Below are 25,687 nucleotides of genomic sequence, written 5' to 3'. Positions count from 1 at the left end.
GTGTAAAGCCAACTAGTTTCATTTTATGGTTCTTAATATAGCAGCTTATTATTTCACAGATTCATAGGATGTTGGAACCCAAAGGAACTATCTATTCTCTCACTCATTATTCAGTAATTCTCTTTCATACTCATTTACTGAGAGTCTCTTACTAATATTCTTAATGACCAGTTATTGCTGGGCCCTGGGGGTACAGAAATGAATGTTATAGTTCCTGCCCTCAGAAGTTATGTGAGTGGGAGAGAGACAAATAAACAAGAAAATAATGATACAGTGTGTTAACATTATAACAGTTATATCAGGTCTAGTGGTGGCACAAAGGGTGAACTAACTTATCCTACCAGAATGGAAGGAAAATTAGGGAAGACATCCCTAAGGACATGACACAAGTCTTAAAGAATGAGATGAGGTTTATTTATTCACCAAATATTTGGCAACTCTTTACCTAGACATTTATTAGGCATACTATCTATCATGGCCATAACTAAAGTTGCTCCACTCCAGTCCTGTTGAAGCCACAGACAGAAAGCTGATTTTTGCTCCACATGATCCCATCACCTGATTGGCCCCACGTAGGATCTGACCTAAGTGCAGGCAATCCACAGACTGAACAGCAACTTAACATGTGGATTGACAAGAAAAATTAAGCTAAGGCCATCAGAATGGAAAGTGATCTTTCCAGGTTTACCCAGCAAGAATGTGGAAAATGCAGGATTAGAACCAAGGATTAGATGTTGTGTCTTGATCTCTTTCTACCACTTCCTTAGGAGGCCCATAGGCAAGAAATCCTCACAGACCTGACACTCAACCTAGAGGTCTGAGAAAGCCCTGCTCAGTGCCCTTTCTGCAACCAGCCACTTGTCAGATGATAGGATCTTTCTAGATCTCAGTTCCCTCATAAAGCCAGACACTTATAGCCAGGAGTGATGTTCAATAAAACTCAGACTGTTTCTCTGATGCAATAAAAAAAATTTTGTCAAATATAAGACAGCTCCAGTGAGTGTTGAATTAGGTGTGGGTATAATCAGTGTTCCTAAGTGAGCTGTCTCTACATTAAAGAGAACTTAGTGCAAACTTCTTAGAGACCAAATTGACAGTGAAGTTATTAAACTTTGTGTAGAACCTGCTAATAAATACCCCTACTTCTGAATCTGTTGTACCTGGCCAGTGCTAGAAATATGCAGCCTTGGGAGAAGCTATTTTTCTGTGACACTAGTCCCATGCCTTAATCATTAAACATTGATTCAATTTGTAAGTTGCTTGCCTAGCCCTCACTCTGCCCATACTTAATTTCTTCTAGCTTTGAGTGGTTCCTAAGACAAGAAGTCTGCCAACTGCTAGGTGTGTACCTTCTCCATAATTCTGTTTCCTGAGTCAATCATGTCAAAGCCAAATACAAAGTCCTTTCAGAAACTTGACTCTCAGGGCTGGCTTTTGCAGGCAAGCCACAGTACTGCTAACTTTGCTCTAGATTCATGGACTCATTTACTCTTTCCTCGCCTAGTATGTGCCAGGAGCTGTGCTGTGGAAACAACACAGATATTCTTACTGTCCAGCTATTCACAGATTGGTTGGAAGAAACAGATATGTAAACACACGGTGATGATGCAGAAGTTGCAAACGGGCACAAATCTACCTGAAGACACGTTTTGTCTCAGAATTTACTTTTACTTTAGTTACCAAAATTTTTAAAGTGTATATTTTTTACATGAAAATGCAGATTTCTGGCTTTTCTGGAAGAATCAGCTTTAACATTACCAGGCTCATACTTAACACAACTTGAGTGGAGCTAAATAGCAACTGTCTTCTGAGAGAGACTACACTGATTTTTCAGTCTCTATCATTGTCCTCCAGACCACTTGCCCCTTTTTTTTCCTGCCTACCTGCTTCAGGGGATTACATTTGTAAACCTGTAGAAAATACAATGCTTGAGGGACGTAAAGGAGGCTGTGGGAACATAGAGGCAATGCACCAAGCCCACAGGGGACACAGGTTCCAGAATGAGGCTCAGTCCTAAAGTATGAAAAGAAAGGAACCACAGGAGACAATCTGAAGAGCATATTCCAGCAGATGCAAAGGTGTGAGGCAAGAGAGAGCATGGTGAGAACTGGGAATAACTATGGATAATCCTCTACAGCCAGAGCAGTACAGAGACTGTTTGGGACAGGGAGTATGAGGATGGAGAGGACAGCAGGGACATGAAAAACCCTGCTTGGGGCCAGAAGTGACCCACTTAAAGAGGTGAAAGCAGGGTAAGGAGTGATCAGATCTGAGTTTTAGAAAGATGACTCCATCAGGCGTGTGAGGAGTGAACTAAAAGGGGCAAGATTTCAGGCAAGGAGCTCATCAGGAAGCTAATCCCGTACTTTAGAAGAGATGATGATGGCTGCATCAAGCCAGAAGCAGTAAGTATACTGAGGAGAGGACTGAGTCAAGAAACACTTAAGGAAGTGGAATCTAAAGGACTTGATGACTGGTTTTAGATAAGGGGTAAGGATAGAGTCCAATGGGACACAGTTTCTGGCTTTGATGAGGTACATGGCAGACCACTGAAAAAGACATGAAAACCATTTTAGACTAAGAATCAAGAGGTCTGGGTTCCAGACTTGGCTTCCACTAACTCAGTCTTTTTGGGCTTGCACATTCACTTGTAAAATGAGGGTGCAACACTGGAGCCATCTTTATGCTCCCTTCCAGGACTCTGTAATATAGTCATTTTTTTCACTTCAGTGAAAAAGTGTGAAACCAGGTGCAGAAAACTCGATTCTTATATTTCACAGAGAATTTAAAATTTGAGTCCATCCCCTCATATGATACTTGAATTTCTTTACAACAAACTTGTCAGGAGCATGTTCAACTTCTACTTGAACACATCCAGCATGGACAATTCCTTATCTCCTTATGTAGCCTATTCAATTACGCAGTTTTAAAAAACTCATCTTGATACTAAGGCAAAGTCTGTCATCTTTGGGGGAAAAGTACTGTATTTTGGGTTTTAAGACCTAGGATCAAATCCTGGCTTTGCCCCTTAGGAGGCAGACATTATCTCAAAGCCTCAGTTTCCCTACGTGTAAAATGGGGAATAACCAAGAAGGATTTTTATTAAAGAGGTAGTGTATCTGAAAAGGATCCAGCATATTCTTCCCTTGGAAGGCCTTGTATAGCTATGGCATGAAGGGCTCAATTAACAGCCATGGGTCTTGATGTTTTCATTTGTGCTCCAACCCAGCAGTCATTAGGTGCTTGTATCTGGGCCATGGTATGATTCAGCCTGGCTTCAAGCTTCATTTTATCTACAAGCAGATTTTTTTAGGGCACCTTGTTGACACACGAGAACCCACTGATGGCACATCTTGAGATATTCGAAATATGTGAGCACACTTGAAAAGCAAGCTCCCAGACAACCTATGGAATGGGAGAAAATTTTTGCAAATGAAACCGACAAAGGCTTGATCTCCAGAATATATAAGCAGCTCATACGACTCAATAAGAAAAAAATAAACAACCCAATCCAAAAATGGGCAGAAGACCTAAAAAAGCAGTTCTCCAAGGAAGACATACAAATAATCAAAAGGCACATGAAAAAATGCTCAATATCACTAATTATCAGAGAAATGCAAATCAAAACTACAATGAGGTATCACCTCACACCAGTCAGAATGGCCGTCATTCAAAAATCCGCAAATGACAAATGCTGGAGAGGCTGTGGAGAAAGGGGAACCCTCCTACACTGCTGGTGGGAATGCAGTTTGGTGCAGCCACTATGGAAAACAGTATGGAGATTCCTCAAAAGACTAGGAATAGACGTACCATGTGACCCAGGAATCCCACTCCTGGGCTTGTATCCAGAAGGAAATCTACTTCAGGATGACACCTGCACCCCAATGTTCATAGCAGCACTATTTACAATAGCCAAAACATGGAAACAGCCTAAATGTCCATCAACAGGTGACTGGATAAAGAAGAGGCGGTATATTTATACAATGGAATACTACTCAGCCATAAAAACCAACAACATAATGCCATTTGCAGCAACAAGGATGCTCCTGGAGAATATCATTCTAAGTGAAGTAAGCCAGAAAGAGAAAGAAAAATACCATATGAGATTGCTCATATGTGGAATCTAAAAAACAAAAACAGAAACAAACAAACAAACAAAAACAAAGCATAAATACAGGACAGAAATAGACAGAGAATACAGACTTCTGGTTGCCAGGGGGGTGGAGGGTGGGAAGGGATAGACTGGGATTTCAAAATTGTAGAATAGATAAACAAGATTACACTGTATAGCACAGGGAAATATACACAAAATGTTATGATAACTCAGAAAAAAATGTGACAATGAGTGTGTATATGTCCATGAATGACTAAAAAATTGTGAACACTGAAATTTGACACAACATTGTAAAGTGATTATAAATCAATAAAAATGTTAAAAAAAAAAAGAAAAGAAAAGAAAAGCAAGCTCCCTGCAAGTAATCTTCTTCCCCTAGTCCTTCTAAAGCAGTTATGATCTCCTTGAGGCAGACTGCCTGGGTTCACCTCCCACCTCTGTCATTTACTAGTTGTGTGGCCCAGGCCAGCGAAGTAGCTCCAACACTGGAGTCATCAGAGATGTAGTGGGAAATGACTATTTCTTACACCGGATCCCTCTTTCCCATAATCTTGTTTTTTAGGGTTTTTTCCCCCTAAAATATGGCCCTTCTGTATTATTTTGGTTCTAAGGATAATGATAGGCAAGATCAAGAATTTCCCTCAGGGATGAAAATGATTCATTCTTCAGCTATTCATTCAGTCCTTGGCCCAGCTATTGTCTGAGCTGGGGAAGGAGACGCTAGGTAAGATAGCAAGTATCTAGGGCCATTCAGGAACTGTGGATGGTGGAAAAGTACAGCTGTGAAAATTGCTTTGGAGTTGGCCCTGGCAAACAGACTACTGCTTTAAGAAGTGAGATTATGGCTCCAATAACTGGTTCTTTGGAAGTGGCCAGAAAATTGGACCTTTGTTTCACACCTGAAGAATGTAAGCACGTGGTATAAATGTTGAACCTATAGCCACACAAATTTGTTTAAGGTCAGGAACTAGAACAGCCTGGTCTTCTCTCAACTTTATTGGAGGCAGGGCTGGTGGGGTAGAGGGTGGGGTAGGGGTGGGATTGACCTGAAGGTTTTTGTTTTCTTAATGCAAAATAATTTACCCAATGTTTGATACCAGATGTTCCTCCTTATGCCTATATTACCATTTCCAGGTGAAATGCTCCAGGCTTCCGGCTCACTCTGATCCCAAGAAGGGCCTTCTAGCACACGGCTATAAAGACCGCTTGTGACTCAGCGCCTTGCGGGCTTGGGCATTATGTACACTTTTACGGACTTGCTTAAGGGAATGGTGCCCTCAATGCTGGTTTCCACCTGGGGTGCCATCTCTCCACCCTCAATCCAAGGGGATTTTGGAATGCGTGAACTGGAGTTGTAGGCCAGCAGCAGTCTCACTTCGACCTGGCATGGTTCTAGGAAAAAAAAAAAATCCTCTATGACTGGGTAATGCCTGGTAATTGGGATGAAATGTCAAGTTAAGCAACATCAAAGATGGAAGCAGTAGGGTTTCAGGAACATTTCTTCATCTGTCTGCATCCCTCCCCTCCCCACTTAGCAAACAAAACCACTTTCCCAGCCTGAATCCTATGAGGCTGTTCCTAGGCCTGCAGATGTGCTGCTGCTTCTCTGCCACCACTGCTTCCTCGGGTCTCTTGGGCTCCCTGCAGCCAGAGCCATGGCTGCTGAAATGGTCAGAGAGCAAGCTAAAAGCCCTCCTTCAACAGAGGCCTTCCAGCCTCAAGACAGAGGTGCATGCGTGTGGCTAATTCTTGTGCCCAGATAATCATGCTCTTTTTGTCCAGATGATCTCAGGCCTCAGGGCTGTATGCACAGAGGACTCAACTGTATTAGTGGAAAAGAAGCCTTTCATTAGGAAAAATTCTGACAAAAAACTCTCACTACAAACAGGAACATGTTTCAGGGACCTAAAATCATGTCCCCGGACCTTCCATTCTCTCATGACATGAAATTACTATACTGATCTGGTGTCTGCAGGTAGCAGGCCCTAGCAAAAATAAAAAAAGACCTCCCTCAAGTTGCTGACTGGTTGAGGAGGTAGAGACAGTTGCAGTGGAGACTCAAGTGCACACTTGAGTCTGTAAGAAGTATTAAGGAGGGAGTCCAGGAAAGCTTTGGAATAGAACACTCACTCTGTGCTAAGCATACAACCCTAAGAGTTCGTACCCCACCATACCATGAAAGGAAGACTGTCATAATCCCAAAAAAGTCCCAAGGCTCTGAGAAAGTCTAAGTGACTGCCCAAATCCACACCAGTGACAGAATTTGAGCTCAGTTCAGAAACTGAAGCAATTAATCTTTCTATTAACCATGTGGCTTCAAAGAAAAGGGAGAGGATTTCAGAAAAAACTAAGGGCAATTGCAAAGGCAAAGAACAGTGCAAGCTTGGCTGTCCTTAATTTCGTGTGACTGGGTAATTTCCTAAATTTCGTGAAGGGGGCAAGCATTAAAGATGAGCTCAAGGCTAAGAAGTTTAAAAGCCAGGAATGAGGACTGGATGGATCAAAATCAATAAGGGCAGAGGTCCCAGGACTTAGCAATGAGTCCCCAGACATCTTCCTGGTTACTTCCAGACTTTCCCCTAGGGATCAGAACAGAGAGTAGATTGTTGTCCTCCAGAGAGAGAAAGGTGTGCAGGCAGCCACAGTAACCCAGCCAACCCCAGAGGGCAATGCCAGCATCACCATTTAATATGGGGCCTTATACCAACCTTAAGTGTGTCTGTGATGAAATTAGCAATGCCCTCTGGTACCAGGCTCCAGTATCAGCTCTCCCACTATGCTCTCTTCTTTTGTCCTAGATGGCTATTGCAAACCCCCGACCACAACTCAGCCCTGGCTCTCACAGCACTTTCAGTAACCAATCCCTGGTAAGGTCAGAGGACTAAATCCCACATGGTCATCATGGTCATTATCTTCCCTCACCAGCATGTGGGAAGAATGGCAATTCAAGCCACTGCCATTAGAGGAAGGGAGCAGGGAGAGAAAACAAGAGGAAGGGGACAGTAGGAAAAAGAGACAAAAGATCATCTGGGACAAATCATGCAACCTACTTATCATGCCTGGAAGAATACATCTTTATGAGGTATATATTCTTTTTTTTTTTAATACCCTCTCCCTTAAGGTATATATTATTACTCCCATCTTAAAGGTAAGGAAAATGAGACAGGGTGGTAAAATAACTCTCTCAGGATCACACAGCAAGCCAGGCAGAATTTGGAAACTCATCTATGTGACTCAAAAACTCTGACTTGATAGCATCCTGTCTTCCAGAGGAGAGGCTCTTGGTAGGGAGCTGAGGGACTAGTTGGAGAAGCCCCTTACCAATATCAGGCCCCATCTCCTGGATCAGGAGAAAGAAGGCGCCGGCATATTCACAATAAGAACACATCTCACTTTAGTGTCCCAAGTCAGATAGGAGAATGGTATAGTGAAAAAACAAGGGATTTAGGAGTTAGGAAAACTGAGTGCCAGCCTCAGTGCCCTCACTGATCAGCTCCATGGACCACTTATGCAACTATAAAATGAAGATCAGAATACTAACTCCCACCACAAAGCTGTTTACAGATTAAATGAATTTTAATTGCAAATTTTAAACCCTATATTCAATTTTCATTATTTGTTGAGCACCTACTATATGTCAGGCACTAGGGACACAGGATATAGTGGTACTGGGGACACAGAGGTAAAGATTCCCTCTCTCATGGAGCCTACTTTCTAACTGGAGACAAAGTCAGTAAACAAATGAGAAAGCATCTGACACTAGCAAGTATTGCATGGAAAATTAAAATAGAGATTTGTGACAGTGACTGGGTAGCAACCTCTCAGAGATGATTCTTGATGAATTACAATTCTTCAGGCTCAGGAAAGCCCAGACTATAGGCCTGGTTCAGGCAATGAACTGCTCTGTAACCAAGGGCAAATCAATATGCCCCTCAAGACCTTTCAAGCTTTTCTGAGCTCTAACATGCTGTTTTGCCTCCCTCAGCCTTGGCCCTTGCAAAACAGTGCTGACCCACAGCATTTCTTGCCCTGTTTTTAGGATCCCTTCATCAGAAGAGACTAGAATAAGGAACTCTACCTTCCTGTGGAGTTGCACTATGATAAACAGTGTAGGACGTTCCAGGCAGCAAGAATATGGACCGAGGGATGCTCAGGGAGTCAGATTCTGGGCAAAAGCAACACTGGATGCTCTCTCCATTGTGACAGGCCCATTGGACCCCCCGAAGGGGCCTCCCTGACATTGAACAGCACCACTTCCTCTTTGTGAAAACTTTATAAAGTCATCCATACCCACCTAACACCCCTGAGACAAGAAAACCATTAATAATGGCAATAAATAGTTACTCATGGGGGAGGGTATAGCTCAGTGGTTAGAGTGCACACTTAGCATGCACAAGGTTCTGGGTTCAATCTCCAGTACCTCCATTAAATAAGTAAATAAACTTAATTACCACTCTCCTAAGAAAAAAGCACAGCACAAGTGGAGGATTAAAAAAAAACTGTGAGATCTCTAAAAAAGAGAAAAAAATAGTTATTCATGTATTCAAAACACAGTGAAGGAAAATTCCAGAAGGCATCCACGTATTTCTAAAATAAACCAAATTTGGTGATATTAACCACCTTCTCCAATAACAACCATGCCTCTGAATCATCTTCAATGATTTAGGCAACACCACTGAGGCCAACTCTCCCCCACATTTTAGGTTCTGCAGACTGAATTTTGATTTTAAAGTTTCCAAAGCAGCCTTATAGGTTTGAAATGTAATGTCATTTGCACTTGTATTCTCCCATTTTATTCTTATGAATTTAAGAAAAATACTTATGTAACCTCCATATCTTTTCTCAAATTACTGAGGTTCTACTCAGTTGCTGTACAGGAATGGAAAAGTATGAATAGGTCGTCTTTGCATTACCCCACAAATCAGCCCATGTGGGAAGGCAGGGCAGTAACAGTTGTCATTTTACTTGTTTTGGGGGAATGAACCGAACTGTTCATACACAAACAGAGTGATTTTAAATTTTTGGTAAGAAATATAAAACTGATTAATTTCTAGACATAGTAGTCCTCAGAACTAAATAGCAGATTGAGAATTATTTTCAAAGTGAGTGAACAGTTCCAGAAGGAAGTGTGGCTTGTCCAAGATTACACAGCAAGTCAATGGCAGAGTTAGGATAAGAACATAGTCTCCTGGTGTTCATCCCAGGGTTCTTTCCATGAGACTCCATTCTATCATAATTTCCTTTTTTATCTTCTGAAAAAATCTTGTGCCTTGTGCAATCAAAGCAATACAGCAAATTAGTCTAAATGTATCTAGCTTGCACTTCTAAGCTCCTTAAGAAATTAAGTTCAACCCTAAGTAGGCCTGGTTCAATCATGTATTATTTCTCAAACCACAAAAAAAAACAAATGCCTTGGCCCACTGACTTCTTACCTGTCCAGGCAGTGTGGGAGAGGTACACCTGAGTGATAAGCCGGTGACGCCCTGGGCCAGGATTCCGGAAGTCTGCCGGCTTAGGGTGGATCATCTGAGCCTGACCATCTGGATATAAGACCTAATAGGTGACAGATACAAGAAAGAGGCAGAAGAGCCATGAGCTTTTAACAAAATTGCTGGTGACATCTGCTGTGAATCCCAAAACAGGAGGAAAAGAAAAGATGACACTAGCCTTCACAAGAAACTGCCCCGGAGGAGAGGACAATACTGTCAACATCTCTCTACCCACTCCCCAGCACAAGGCGGTGTGTGGTAAATGTTTCCTGAATTCATGGACTGAGTGACAGGAATAAAGTACCTCTATTAAATACACGGAGAGGTTAAAATATTAATCCTGACATGAAAAGCCTTCCCAGGCACCCCCATCAGGATGACTCTCCCTCCCTGGCTCTGAATCATATCATGGCCCAGCATCCATCACCAATCATCAAGTATTAAGAGTAAGTTTGTAACTCTCCATTCGATCATAAGCAGCTAGGAAGCTGTTTATCTCTTTCTACAGAGACAGTGCTCAATGAAGGGTCTGCTCAAATCACTGGCCAGTTCTTCAAGTCTCACAAACTGCCAAAGAGCCCTCTCTCAGCACTCAGAGGAGCCTCACAGCTATCAGTGTAGAGGGCCTATTACACTGCATAGTGTATAAATGAGCTAAATGAACGAATGAAGCATATCCTAGAAACACACCAGACCTGGGCTATGGGAATACACTGATACGGGTAAAGTAGGAACTTCACAGGTTTCTCAACTTTGAAACTCTAGGGAGGTATGTCTCAGCCCACCTGCACCATAACTCCTTTCATCTGCCCAGAACAAAAGTGTTTGAGGCAGGGTAGGTAAAGTGGACAGTACTTTCCTACCATCAGAGCTGTCCCGCGATTGGGCAGCGAGTTCTCCATCTCCCCACCTGTAAAGGCATCCAAACAGTTTGGCCATGGCATGTAGTAGAGCTAGTTTGAAGGTGATTTTTCAGTAGAGTCTAGCAGATGATCCTAACATAACCTACCTGCAATCTCATTTATGCTCAGTCAGTCAGCAACCTTTTCTCCAGGGACAACGTGAAACAGTGGTTCTCAACCCTGGCTGTGCATTATCAGAATCACCTATGAGCTGTTTAATAAAAAATGCTGGAACCCATGGGCCTTGCTCTCAGGATTCTGATTTAACTGATACAAGCTGAGGCCGTGCATCAGTACTTTGTAACACTTTCTTAATAATTCTAAAATGTAGCTAGGATGGAGAACCACTAATGGGGGGAAACAAAAACAAACAGGCAAAAAAAACTGCAGCACAAACTCACAGCCAGCTCAGAATTAGTTCCCTGTAGGTCTCAAGATTGTGAGCAATCAAGGATTTACTAAGAGGTCATTATATTCTTAACTTATCCTGTGCCTGTCTGAACTGATGACTAAACTTTTGTTTTACAGCTGCCTGTCCATTTGTCTGTCTCTCACTGAAACTAAGCATCCTGAGGACAGGAATTCTGATATATTTGCTTAGCCCTTAACATGTACAGCAGAGCAAGCATCACTGCATGAATGAAAGGAAGGAAGGAAAAATGGGCAAACGGGTAAGTACTCTTTTGGGGGCTTAACTGCAGACTGTTAAATTGATTATTGTCTATACTGCATCTCTTACATGTCTCTAGTACATCAATCCAGCTTAGGGAAAAATACTCTCCAGTGACTGCTGCTTCCCATGCATAAATTTTATTCACCAAGCCGACCTACCCACAGCCTGAAAAGTTTATTATAGCTTGCTTGTAACCCTGGAAACACCAAGTTTTAACCTCACATTGTATGAACAGAAAGAGCCCTGTTTTTCAGTGAACCCTTACCAGGTCCAAGGGTTTTATAAACATCAACTCATTTCAGTATCAACCATTCCTATTTGTTAGTTATCTAACAAATCTGAATCTGAGGTTCAGAGTTTAAAGTAACTTGCTCCAGACCATACCCAGCAGTACTGCTGGCATTCATGCCCAGGCTCTTTTCTATAAAACCTCATCTCTTCTCTCTCCCCAGTAGAAATTACAGGGGTGATAAAGTTAAAAGTTTCAACACAAAGTCAGTTTAGAAGTTCCAGGGACACCAAAACCTGACAGACCTGGACCTTGACAGTGTTCTGAGGATCCTGCACATGTTCCAGGGTTGCATCGACATCCAGGGCCACCACCAACCCAGATGTAAACCGCAAAGGGTTGTCTGACTCGCCTGCTGGCTCAATAATGGTAGCTGAGGCTTTGTGGATCTGTAAGCAAAAAGAAAATATGTTTCTCAAGCCAGATCATCTCTGAGTAACAAAACATGATCCTTGCTTTTCTCTCTCCTTATCTAATGAGTGTCCATATGATAGCCGACAAGAGGAAAAGCCGTAACCTAGCTGCTCCATTGGTCAAAGAAGATCACCAAGGTGAGCAGTTTTATTTCTCTAGATGGATTTGGCCTGAAGGGGTATGACACAGACCCTGACCTGCTCTGGAAGGGGAAGGTGTAGAAAGGTACTCTGCCGCAGCATGGTCTGTAGAATTTTGACCACTTCTGCAGGTTTGGCTGTCATGAGTCGGGGCATGAGGTCAAGAAGTTTGTCCACAAAGCTGTCTTGCAGGTGGGGCAAATCGGCAATGAAACACCTGGAGGAATAAACAGAAGCAAATGACTATGAATTCACTCACCACCGGCTGAGCCTCAAACATCTTCCAAGCCCTGAGGCAGGAAAAGTGATAAACTGGAGGAGTTCATGGTTCCCGAGGAAAGCCATACTAGATAATTATGCTGCAGTAACTTGATCATCATAATAGCCTTGTTTATTAAATACCCGTATGCTCTAGGCATCCTCTTAAGTGTTTTACACTATCTTGTTTAATCCTTCCAGTAATTCTGTGCATTGCTAGAATTACTTTCATATTATAATTTCACTAATTAATTAAATAAATGTCTTTAGGAATTACCAAGTACTGAATACTATTCTAGACACTGGGGACATAACAGTGAGTGAAAGAGAAGAAAATGCCTGTCTTAACGGAGCTTATAATCATTAATAGGAAAAGATACCAGAGACTTAGAGAGGATAATGTTGCACTGAGGCCTAAAAAAGTTAAGTAACTTACTCCCAGCTCTGACTGATTCCACAGTACTTCTGCTTTGTGGAAATGGATAGTCAAAAAATGTATCACTGAGGGGGTGATATCACTACACTCAGAGGGTAAATTAAGAAAGAATGTGCAGCTTGAAACAACAGATGAGGAGCTGTGGTAAATCAGGGCTGTCACCTTTCCAAAAATCTCTTCAACCCAACTGTGCAAAAACAGATCCTTCACTTTAAAGAATCTAAAACTAAAAGTAAGACATGGACTTCATTGAGATTTGAAGTCAGGATCTTAGGGTCAAGCTAGATTGTATCATTTGCTAGAGAGCAGGCCCTACTGGTGAAGTGCAGTATTGCAACCTAGCCCTATAGGGAGCTATTCTCATCCAAACGGAAAAGCCTGAGAAGTGCAGAGTCATATAAACCTCGGGTTTGGTAAAGCTCATGGCGGGTGGGAACAAGGAGTGGAAGAAAAAAATACGGGACTTAATAAATATTAGATTTCAAAATCCTACAAAAGCCTTCTTCCCAGTATCATATCGCCAGCACACCACAGGTCTGGTTACTACCTTGACTCCCACTGCTTCACAAGTCTTCCACTCAACTATTGCATTTATTTTAGCTGATTTGTTTCAAAAAAAATCCTGAGAAAACATATTTATGCCACAAAATAAAAGCTACCTGCAGAACTTGGAACAATTTTTTGTAGATTACAGAGAAATATGTAAGTTTAAGAACCATGGTGAAAAAAGGTAAGCCGTGATTTTTCAACAAGAGTTAGAGTTTTTTCACATAATATTTGTCTTTTTCTGGCCCAGTTGAGTAAATCATCAAAATGATTTCTGATATTTTTACTATTCTGTTGTACTTTTAGCTAACTTAAGTTCATATACCAGTAAAGAAAATACAGTTATCTCTCAGTATCTGTAGGGGACTGGTGCCAGGACTGCTTGCAGATTCCAAAATCCAGATGCTCAAATCCTTTATATAAAATGGAAGTAAAGTCAGGTTCTCCATATCCACAAATGCAGAACCCACAAATACTGAGGGTCAACTATATACAAATTAGGTACCCTGCACATATAATAATAGCTTGGCTGCATGGGCTAAACCAAAGATTCTGGCTTGTGATCAGTCTTGTAAGTGCTACTCTTTTCATAACCAAGATTTAATAAGCTAGAAGGGATGAAGTACTTACCTCTGAAAAAAGTCCACTTCTTGTAAAAATTTTTCACACATTCCAAATAAGGGGTCAACTCTGTAGAGAAGTAAAAACAAAACAAACAAAAATAAAACATGTAATTTGCTTGTAATTTCTGAGAACTGAGGGGTAAAGACAAAATTCCCAGAAACCTGAATTTTAAAAGGCAATTATGGTACAAAAAGAACAGTGGTGAGCAAGTTAGGACTAAATAATTTTGATAATGTACTTGTAAAGGTTAATGCATATTCTAAGAAAGGATTCTTAAAACAAGATACATTAAAAACCATAACCCAATATATTGTATAGCAGAAGAAATTATAGCCTTTAGCTTGTAATAACTCTTAATGGAGTATAATCTGTAAAAATACTGAATCAATATGTTGAACACCTAAAACAAATATAATATTGTAAATCAACTATACGTCAATAAAAATAATCTGAAACTAAATTCCAAATTACTTAACAGTATGAGACAATCAAATAAAAATACACTAAAACTTTCATCTTGATTAGATGTGATCTTGATAGAGACGTTCATAAATTCTACTTCATTTTTTAATTCTGATAAATGTAAGTTCAATCAGTTTATTAAAAATATAAGAATAAACATACTATTTATACAATATGAGCTAACATGTGTCAAGTGTTTACTCTGAATGTGTCGGGCAGTATTTTAAGGGCTTTACAAACAATCAATCAAAAATCCTTAAAATAACCCTATGACAGAGAGGCAGGTACTATTATTATCCCAGTTTAACTTATGGGAAAGAAACTGAGGCAGAGAAGTCTTAAGCAACTTGTCCAAGGTCACTAAGTTTGCAAACGGTGGAGTCAAGATCTGAATCTAAGCAGTGAGGCATCACAGTCCTCTTAACCATTGTGTTCTCTTGCTTCTCACTTGAATAGGTTAAAATTAGGGTACAGAACTTTCAAAGCTCTGGAAGAAAAAGAAACAGAACAATCAACCCAGCAAAAATCAAGGGGGAAAAAAAGACGCAGGAATGCATACAAATGGAATATAATACAGCATGAGTAAAGACCAAATATATTAGAATCTTTATATAACACAGAAATATGAAATAGTATATTGTTGGATGAAATAAAAATGAGGAAGAACAGTGAAGCATATTATGATTCGATTTATGTTAATGCACACACATTACATGTTTGGACAGTTGTTTTAGAAAAGGTGGATTATCAGAGAACAGAGCCTTCATGTAACCTGCAATATTTAAATTTTTATAATAATCACATATAACTGAAAAAGATTTCTATTTTCTTTAAATAAAAAAGTGTAGATGCCATCACAAGCACCTGTCTTTTCTCAAATGTGACTGGGACATAGCAGAGATTAAACATTTGTTAAATGAATGTATGGCTATATCTAAGATTAAATCACCACCTGAATCTATCAGGTTACCATCAAGACAAATGAAAAAATAATACTCAGAATGTTCTTTCTGATGTAGTATTTTTCAGTGCTTATTTAAACACTCATATTTATTTCTCTACACCATTTTTTGGCTGACACAACTGGTGGACTGAGCATCAAATGTGTCTTCTGTCTGGTAATGAGATCCTTAAGTACACTATTAAATCCATGGTGCCATCATTCTTAAGACGAAACTTTATTTTATGAAACACCAAGAAAAAAATACTGTTAATTAAACTACGGTACACCATCAAAATATCTGATCTCAGAAAAGTTAAAAATTTTTAACATGCATTTTAGAATCAATGAAATATAGCAATTTTCATTACCAGAAAGTCTAACAGCTACCATTGTAATAAGCTTTTACCATGTATCAAGTGCCATGCTAACTGCTCTGACACATATTATCTTAGTCACTCTTTTTTTTTTTTTGGTAACTTCTTTGGTGGGGGGGTGGTGCTGGGGGAGGTAATTAGGTTTATTCATTTTTAGAGAAGGTATTGGGGATTGAACCCAGGACCTCATGCATGCTAAGCATAAGCTCTACCACTTCAGCTATATCATCCCCCTTATCTTATTCATTCTTTGTGAAACACCACGAGATACATGCTGTCGTTATTCTCATTTTACACACAGGGAAACAAAGCACAGAGAAGCTAAAGAACCTATCTGTAATCTAACAACTAGTAAGGAGAGATTTGAACATAGTCTCACAGCACAACACATTGTCTTAATTTGTCTTTACAGCCTGCAGTAAAGCAGTAAATAAATACTCCCTTCAGAAAAGAAAAAAATAGCTCCTGGCACTAAATTCTAAAAGAAATCTATAAAGGACCATACAGAATGCTTTGTTGCCAAATGAGTCCTACGTTGTATTACAGGCAATGGAGAGCCACTGGAGTGTTTTCCCAAGGATCTAATCTGATCCAAGAATGGAACTTGGAATATCTGAAAAAAATGAAAAGCTCACATATCCCTTAGGTAGTCTTTCATATATATCATTTTATGCATCATTCACTTTGGTGAGATCTCTGAACACATTTGGAAGTGTCTTTGAAAGGATAGGGCCACCCTTTCGGCCAACCACACATCTTACCCTCGAGTAGTCCGTGCTGTTACTATAAGTTGCAAGGCTTTGGCCTGTAGCCTCATGTGATGGATAATCACCACCTGCTTGTTCTCCACCCCACTATACATGAATTCCATTTTGTAGGTCTCTTCCATGATCTATAAAGAAAAGGTAAGTAATATCAGTGAAAACATCATAATAGTCTTGGGAGCAGCACAGAATTCTAAATGAAACACGATCTGAACAGTTTTTTTTTTTAGAATTCTAAACGAAACATGATCTGAACAGTTTTTTTTTTTAATGCTTATGCCTTAATTCTGAACTGAGATTTTTAAGTGTTCTCTCATGTTGAGAGAAATTAGTACAATCTTAAGAGAAATTAATATGTGTTGAGAAAAATTAGTATAGAATGTCTTGTGAGAAGAGAATAAATTACTTTGTCAATTAAAAAAAAAACTTTCACCTGGTAATATCATATTAGATGATGATATAAAAATATGAAAGTTTAAACTGATAAAACTGCAAAGCACTGCTTGTAACTGTAGAGCAAATTCACTGTGCTGCAGCAGCAAATGAATATATACTATATATGGAAACATAAACCCAGGAAAGTCCTCAAGAATTTAGCATTGAGAACTGCTAACTACTTGTTAGTCATCCAGACAGACAGTTCTATGGGCATGACCATCAGAGGGAGCGTAGGGAAGGAATCAGTGCAGAAAACAATGTCAGTGACTTTCAGATCAAACCTACTACATCTTAAGTTCTTGCTCTATTCTATCCAAGTTAGCCACTCCCATCCAAATGATGCTTCTTTTTCTCTCTGTGCTCGCCTCCCTTTGAAGACTTTGGAGTCAGAGAAATGATTCCAGGTTCCCCTACAACTGACAGTAAAATAAGTTGCTTGATTACAATGGTGTCTCAGTCTCCCTATCTGTAAATGCAGAAGAAACAGTACCAACATCATAAAATTTAAAGGATTAAATGGGGCATGAAAGTGTTTAGTACATTAACTGGTATATAGCAATGGTAATTCCATTCTTTCTTCCAGACTACAGCTCTTGGGTCCCACCTCTCCCAACATGGCCCATTTGGGGCTCTAGTCATTAAGTTCTACTCCCTACAATAAGCCACAAAGCAGGTCTGAGAGGGAGTCTAAATTAGATGAGAGATCAAGCAGTGTAGTGGAAAGAGAACAGACTCTGCGTATCAAAGGATCTGAGTTCAAGTCACCTCTGTGAATATAACCTTGCTGAGCCTTAACTGTTTGGTCTGTACTTAATATTTACTTAATACTTAATACTTACTCCTTAAGACTTAATACTTACTCCTACTTAATGCGATTATTATGAGGGTTAATTAAAACAGACTTGAAATCATTTAGTGACCTGTCACATAACAATCACAGTCACAATCATTATTTCCTACTGGGTCATAATTAGTCATCAATCATATAAAGATTCACTATTGGGAAGATATGACCCAGAAGAGTTCACCAAATCCCAATACCCAAGAATGAAGGGAAAGTGCTCAAAGGTAGAAAGAAACTTAAGGCAAACAAAATTAAATGGTACTTAATGAACTAAGGAGAAACATAAGGGCCTTTTAAAATTAAGAGATGGTAAAAAATAAATAAAATAGAAGAGAGAGAGAGAGAAATGGTACAAGCTAAAAATATAAACAATCTCAAAATGAATTCAGCTACATTTTCAGATGAAAGATTCATGATAGTATTTAATGGATTTTAATATATCTGAAATATAAACTAATAATATTTTAGAACACACAACAATCTTAGAAATCAGGGATTTCAATAACACCCAGCAAATTAGAAGCTGACATGGGAATAGAACCCAGGTCCCCTGACTCTAAAGCCAGTGCTTTGTCCCCTAATTATGCTGCTTCTCGTATCACTAATTTCTGTCACAAGCTAAAACTGAGGAGGCCACAGCTGAGGCATGGAGCCTTGTGAAAGCCTCTGACTCTGACTTAGATGACACAATTCCTGAACAGAGATCTGAGGACAAGATCTCAATAAGCTTACCTGTTTTGCTGCTGCCAAGGCCAAATCGCTCTGCTTCAAATACAAAGGGGCTGCCACATTCCACAGCTTCTCCTGCAACGCCTACAGAGACAAATCAGGAGAGGAAAGAACACAAAGGTTAAAAAGACTGCCAAATCATTTGAGGCTTGTATTTGTTTTGCTTTGAAAATTGACCATGATCAGGACTTTCTTCCAATTTTATTCTTTTAAGTCAATAAGCCGTACTTGTTATGGACAGAGAGACCAATGGATTGGGTCAAATGAACTCCTCCCCATTCAATTCTTAGCCCTAAGACCCTATATCCTAGACTACAACTTGCAAGCAGAGTGCAGGAGCCATGAAGGCCTCAGCACAATGTCCAGGCAAGCCAGGCCTCTAAGGACTACTCTGACTGCCTCGACGCTTCTTCCCTGACTTAGTTCTTTTTTCTTTGCTCTATGCTCACTGTCCTTTGAACAGCCCCATCACCTTACCAACATATTCACCCAAGAAACCAAGGAGCTTTCCTAGATTCCCCCCTCTTTCAACCTCTCTACGTTCAAAACTATCACTGAGAGCCACAGATCTTACATTCCATCTTTCTCCCCTCCTATCAATCCATTTAGCTCCATCTCTCAAATAAACTACTCTTATTTTCACAGTCCTTCTTAATTACAGACATAATCTAATGTCTAAACATAGAATAAAACTGTCCAATAGAAACAGCACAAACCATGTATGTAATTTTACATTTTCTAGTAGCCACATTTTTAAAAGTAAAAAGAAATAGGTGAAATTAATTTTAATAATATAATTCAACCCAGTATATCCAAGATATTATCACTTCACTATACAGTCAATATTTTTAAAATTATTAATGAGGTAGTTTACATTTTTTTCATACTAAGTCTTAGAACTTCGGTGTGTATTTTGCTTTTATAGCACATCTGAATTTGAACATTTCAAGTGCCCAAAAGTCACATGTACCTAGTGACTATCATGTTACACAGTGGCAGGTCTAGACTATAGACATAGAAATTTTTAAATTACCTAAATCATACTATCACTAACAGAGTTATTGTTTTTGAATATTTGTTTCCAAACATTTTTAATATGCATTTTTATATAGTTATAGAAAGCAGAAGTAATTTTGCACGCTTTTTTGGCTATATAACATTATATCATATTTTGTCATGCTGTTATATAATTCTTCACAAAGATCATTACTGCTACAGAATATACTGATAAATAGATGTGCCACAACATTTTTAGCTTTTCTCCTATTATCAAACACTGGCCTGCCTTAGGTTCTAAGTCTAGGTCCCTTACCCCTGCTCTGCTCCATGATGTTGAGTAAAAAACATAGTTCTATGTTCTTTTCAGGAGTAATCTCTTCTCTTTTCCTATGCAGAAGACAGCAAGTCAAGGAAGAAGACCAACACTGACATGGCACTCATTATGTACCAGACACTAGACCAAGGGTTTTCACATACACTGCTTGCTACCATTCCTCACCTGGGTAGAGTTATTATTAGCTCTGTTTCATAGAAACTTGGAAAAGCCAAACAATCTTGCAAAAGGACATGAAGGAACTCTTTTGGGGTAATGTAAATGTTCTATATATCTTAACTGTGGTGGTGGTACACAGGTATATACATTTGAAAGAACCTATCTAGGCGAATAAGGGCTATTTTAACCCCAATCTACTTCAATGTACACCCCCACCTTCACATGCATACACACACCTGCACAACCCTAAGCACATACCTTAACAGCAGAAAATAAATTTCTCACCTCTCCATTTACTCTCTATTGGTCAAATATCATTAATAACTTTGAAGAATAACAACATTTAGAAGTAAAGCCAAGATAAAAGTCTTAACAAGTGAGAAAGGCTCCCCTGAACTCTAAGCCTAAATTTATAGTATAACTCTGATGCAGAAGCTGAAAGCTACTGAGCTAGTTTAATTGGTTTTCAGCTCAGCTAACTGAAACACTCCTTGGGTACAATTTTGTGTGCTATATATATAATCTAACTATCTAGTATGAAATGCCAGCAAGTTGGCCCTTTGAAGAGCAATGAAATCAACCTTTGATTAATGTGACTTTGACAAAGTGAAATTAGCATTAAAAATAGTAATGTAAAAGTTTATACAATATTTTTGCTAACCAAATTATTTTTAAAAAATCCTTGGGATTCTAATGAAAATGGTTACTCAATCTACTCTAATTATATAATGATGAAAGAATTTTCCTAAATTAAAATACTTCAAGTTTCTCTATGAGTTAGCAATTCTTTAATTAGAGATAAATATAATTATACTGCAGGGTACATAATTTCTCCATTGCTAAGCGACTGCATAAGACCATATACTTTTCCACTTATGGCCTCAAACACTGCTGGATTCATTAAACTGCCTTTTTTGAATCACACTTGTAAACATAACGGCTCCAAACCAACCTTGATGAGAAGAAGCTGACACCTAAGATAGGTAGCAGAGAAGTCAGCTACTCCTGCCAATTCACACTGAAGCTCTCCAAGTCTCTGCAGATCCCTGTAGTAAAAAAACAAAAAAAAAAAAAAAAAAAAAAAAAAACCCCGAGTCAAACAAAATAAAAATAATGACAACCATTAAAGATCATGTCAAAAGCATTTTACCATTTTATACCTAGTAAATTGGTCAAAAAATTTTTAAATGACAACACCCAATGCTAAAGTGGTTATAATGAAACTGGTTTACTTGCACTTTGACAGCAGTTTAAGCTGATAAAATTCTTCTGGAAAGTAAAACTGTATTGTTATAAAAGTCACACATATGGTCAAATATTCTGATCAGTAGCTTATGCTGAGAAGGAAAATATTCAACAGAAAAGAACTGCTTTTTGCCCCACAATATTCACTGTTGTATGGACTATTATAGTAATACTTAAATACTCAGTGGTAAAGGAATTATTAAATAAGTTACTGTACAACCAATCAATGACATATTCTACAACCATTAAAATATAATATGGTAGTAATGATCCCAACTATGTAAAAAATATACATATATAGATAGACAGACAGACAGATAGATACATATATACATACGAGAAAAATGGAGCAAACTTTTCTGGATAGAGTATTAGGGTGCTTCTTAGTGCCTTCTCCCAACCATGCTTTATTTTTTAAATGTTTTATACAATGGATAAGTATGTTTTATATCATAAAAAAAAAATTTCTAAGGTATTGTACTCCATTTGCTGCCTACCCAGTTAGCCATTCTCTACTTCTTCCCTACTAACCCTGATTTTCTTCTTATCCCCAAACCTAGTTCCAGGTAGAGTGTGACTGGATTAAGCCAATTAACACATGTCATCTCCCTGGTTATGGACCTAAGTTGGCCTTATCAGTCCTAATGGAAGGACTTACATTCCATGCTTGAAGCAGGTCTTATGGTGGTCTCTGAGTCTCTCTTTCTCACTAGACTGAACAAGAATGTTTTATAGCCCTGATTATCACTGGCAGCCATAGTATAAGTATAAAATGAAAAAGTCTTGGGATAAAGCAAATGCTGAGATCAGGAAAAATCCAAAGAAACAGAAAAACTGGGTCCTTAATGATATAAATGAACCACTTAACCGTAGCATACTTAGAAATGCCTCTGATTACTGTTCATATGAGGAAATAAGTAACCATTATGAGCTAATTTGAGATAAGGCTTTCTGATACCTGCAGTTGAAGCTCCTAACTGGATACAGGTATAGACAAAGTGATTGGAACCATATAAAACCTATCTGCCTGTGGATAAGAAAATAGAAAGTGACACACACAGATAAAATAGTTGTACTGGGGGCTATGATTACTAATTTTAAATTTTTAATTTTTCAATAGTACCTAGCTATAGAATTACACCAATAAGGAACAGAATTCAAAAGATACTAAAAGATACACAAGTAAGTTAATCCACTTTCCTATACCTGTGTGCTGCTAACCAATGCACTCTTTCCAGAGGCAACCACCACTACCAGTTTCTTTTAAATTCTTCTGGAAATACCCTATACATCTACAAAAAGTAACATTTTTCTTTTCCTTCTTCTTTTTTCGATAGGAGTGTTTATATGTGCGTGTGTGAGACCTAACAATCCATCTCAGAAAGAATTTGTAAAAAGTTGCCCTTTTTTTAATGGCAGCATCAAAATGTCACTCAGAATCAATAACTGTGGGAAACCTAAAGATATGGCTCATGAGGAAAATTAACTGTTCCAGGGCTGGCATAATATATCAGGTTTTGTAGCAGCCTGCACAGAACTGTCCATTGGACTAAGCTCCTGCCTCTAATCTCAGGCAACTTTCTGATAGCCAATACTGCTTCCTGAGGACCTTGATGCCAGAAAGAAGATGGCCTGGAAAGGGACAAAAAGTGAATTACTCCAAAAGTGACTGAAGAAATTGGGGTCTGTGGCTTATATACCATCTCTTGTGAATTTTGGTGGTTTGAGCTGATCCTGGAGAGCTCGCTCTTGTGTGGTAATCCAGCCCAATAAAAAGCAAGACCCTGTACTACCTAACCATACCTTGAAAATGCTATTTTGGTGGTCAGCTGGTCTCTCTCTTTTGCACCTCTGATGTCTCTCTTGCAAAAAAAAAAAAATCATTCTACTTCTGAACCATTTCATCTCCAGAAACAATCTGCTTTCTGTCACAATTACAGACAACACTGACTAGCTGACTATATGTTAGCTGACTGCCCCCAGGTGTTTAGTCATTATACCACCCTTGCACTGTAGCAATTGTTCTGAACTGCACAGAACAAGATGCAACCCAACTAGCCATGGGAAACCTGAATTACTGTACAAACAAAAACAGAAACTTGCTAGCCCTACGCAAAACACTCAGTGTCCCAGTGAGCCAAATCTCTCTGTGCCTCTTTATGCCCACAATCCTCAGGAAGCTTCAGTTTATACATCCATCAGGAGACTATGGACACTTCATAAAAAAGGTACAGAAAGCACCTTTTATGCACACTGTACTAAGTATGCTAGGTGTCTCCTTACTCAAGCTTATTTAATCCTTAACATGTGAACTGCAATTACAGGCATACCTTGGAAAATTGTGGGTTCAGTTCCAGACCACCAGGATAAAGTGAGTATCACAATAAAACAGGTCATGAATTTTTTGATTTCCCAGTGCATATAAAAGTTATGCTTACACTATACTGTAGTAAGCGTGCAATACCATTATGTCTAAAAAAACAACATACATGCCTTAATTAAAAAATACTTTATTGTTGCTCCCTGACTTCAGACTACACTACAGAGCTACAGTAATCAAAACAGTATGGTAATGGCACAAAAACAGACACATAGATCAATGGAACAGGACAGAAAGTCCAGAAATAAACCCATGCACTTTATGGTCAATTAACTTATAACAAAGGAGGCATGAATATACAATGGAGAGAAGACAGTCTCTTCGATAAGCGGTGCTGGTAAAACTGGACAGCCACCTGTAAAAGAATGAAATTAGAACATTCTCTAACACCATATACAAAAATAAGTTCAAAATGGATTAAAGACCTAAAGTAAAACCAGATACTATAAAACTCCTAGAGGAAAACATGGGCAGAACACTCTTGGACATAAATCACAGCAACAGATGTTTTGAACCAGCTCCTAGAATAATGGAAATAAAAGCAAAAATAAACAAATGAAGTCTAATTAAACTTAAAAGCTTTTGCACAGCTAAAGAGACCATCAACAAAACGGAAAGTCAACCAACAGAATAGGAGAAAATATTTGCAAATGATGTGACTGACAAGGGACTAATTTCCAAAAGATATAAACAGCTTATATACCTTAATATCAAAAAAAAAGCAGCCCAATCAAAAAATGGGCAGAGGACCTAAATAGGCATCTCTCCAAAGACATATAAAGAACCAACAAGCACATGAAAAGATGCTCAACATCATTAATTGTTAGAGAAAAGCAAACCAAAACTACAATGAGCTATCACCTCACACTAGTCAGAATGGCTATCATTAAAAAGTCTACAAATGATAAATGCTGGAGATGGTGTGCAGAAAAAGGAACCCTCCTACACTGTTGGTTGGAGTATAGTTTGGTGCAGCCATTATGGAGGACAGTATGGAGGTTCCTTAAAAAAATAAAACTAGACATCATATGATCCAGCAATCCCCTTCCTGGGCATATATCTGGAGAAAAATATAATTCAATGTAATTCACATACACTCCAATGTTCAAAAAGACACATGTACCCCAGCAGCACTATTTACAATAGCCAAGACATGGAAACAACACAAATGTCCAGGTGACTGGATAAAGAAGATGTAGTATATACATACACACAATGGAATACTACTCAGCCATAAGAAAGAATAAAGTAATGTCATTTGCAGCACAGTGGATAGACTTGGAGATCATCATTCTAAGTGAAGAAAGCCAGAAACAGAAAGAAAAATCCATATGATATCACTTATATGTGGAATAGAAAAAAAAGGACACAAATGAACCTATTACAAAATAGAAACAGAATTACAGACATAGAGAGCAAATTTATGGTTACCAGGAGGTAAAGGGGGTGGGAAGGGATAAATTGGGAATTTGAAAATTACACCTCTTGGGGAGCGATGGAAATGTTAGCTATCTTGATTGTGGTGGTGGTTTCATGGGTGTATACATCTATCAAAATTCATCAAAATGTACATCTGAAATATGTGTAGTTCACTGTATAGGAACCATACCACAATAAAGGTGTTAAAAAAAACCTTTATTGCTAAAAATGCTAACCATCATCTGAGCCATCAGCAAGTCATAATCTTTTTGCAACAGTAACACTGACCATCACAGATCACCACGACAAATATCATAATAATGAAAAAGTCTTCCAATATTTCAAGAATTAACAAAATGTGACACAGAGACACAAAATGAGCAAATAATGTTGGAAAAATGGCACTGACGACTTACTGAACAGCAGAATTGCCACAAACATTCAATTTGTAAAACCACAGTATCTGTGAAGCACAATAAAGCAAAGCACAATGAAACAAAGTATGCCTGTAATCCCATTTCACTGAGGATGAAACTGAAGATCAGAATTTAAGTGGTTTATCCAAGGTCAAAGAATTAATAAGTGGTAAAAACAGGTCATGAACTCAGGGCTGTCTGTCTCTAATAAAAGTCTTTGTAAACAATATTATGTTGCATTTCATTTATTTATCTGCTATTAAACTCTTTTCATTTATTTATTAACGATATCAAAT

The 25,687-nt window shown here is 38.8% G+C and overlaps 1 protein-coding gene across 1 annotated transcript in view; it reads right to left on the bottom strand.

The window, feature by feature from the left end:
* Nucleotides 1-5,092: 5,092 nt before the first annotated feature.
* INTS4 (integrator complex subunit 4) overlaps nt 5,093-25,687 on the bottom strand; it is a 79,478-nt gene continuing 58,883 nt past the window's right edge. The window contains exons 16-23 of the mRNA XM_006213647.4: nt 20,884-20,977; nt 18,443-18,523; nt 16,426-16,556; nt 13,892-13,951; nt 12,079-12,238; nt 11,713-11,856; nt 9,547-9,667; nt 5,093-5,506 (exon numbers count right to left, since the gene is read on the bottom strand). Of these exons, the coding sequence (XP_006213709.1) occupies nt 5,328-5,506; nt 9,547-9,667; nt 11,713-11,856; nt 12,079-12,238; nt 13,892-13,951; nt 16,426-16,556; nt 18,443-18,523; nt 20,884-20,977 (970 nt within the window). The 3' untranslated portion in view covers nt 5,093-5,327. The remainder of the gene's footprint in view (nt 5,507-9,546; nt 9,668-11,712; nt 11,857-12,078; nt 12,239-13,891; nt 13,952-16,425; nt 16,557-18,442; nt 18,524-20,883; nt 20,978-25,687) is intronic.

This window comes from Vicugna pacos, chromosome 10, assembly GCF_048564905.1.
Source record: "Vicugna pacos chromosome 10, VicPac4, whole genome shotgun sequence".
Lineage (NCBI taxonomy): Eukaryota > Metazoa > Chordata > Mammalia > Artiodactyla > Camelidae > Vicugna > Vicugna pacos.
The sequence above is the reverse complement of the archived record's forward strand: the minus strand, read 5'-3'. Positions and strand labels throughout refer to the sequence as shown.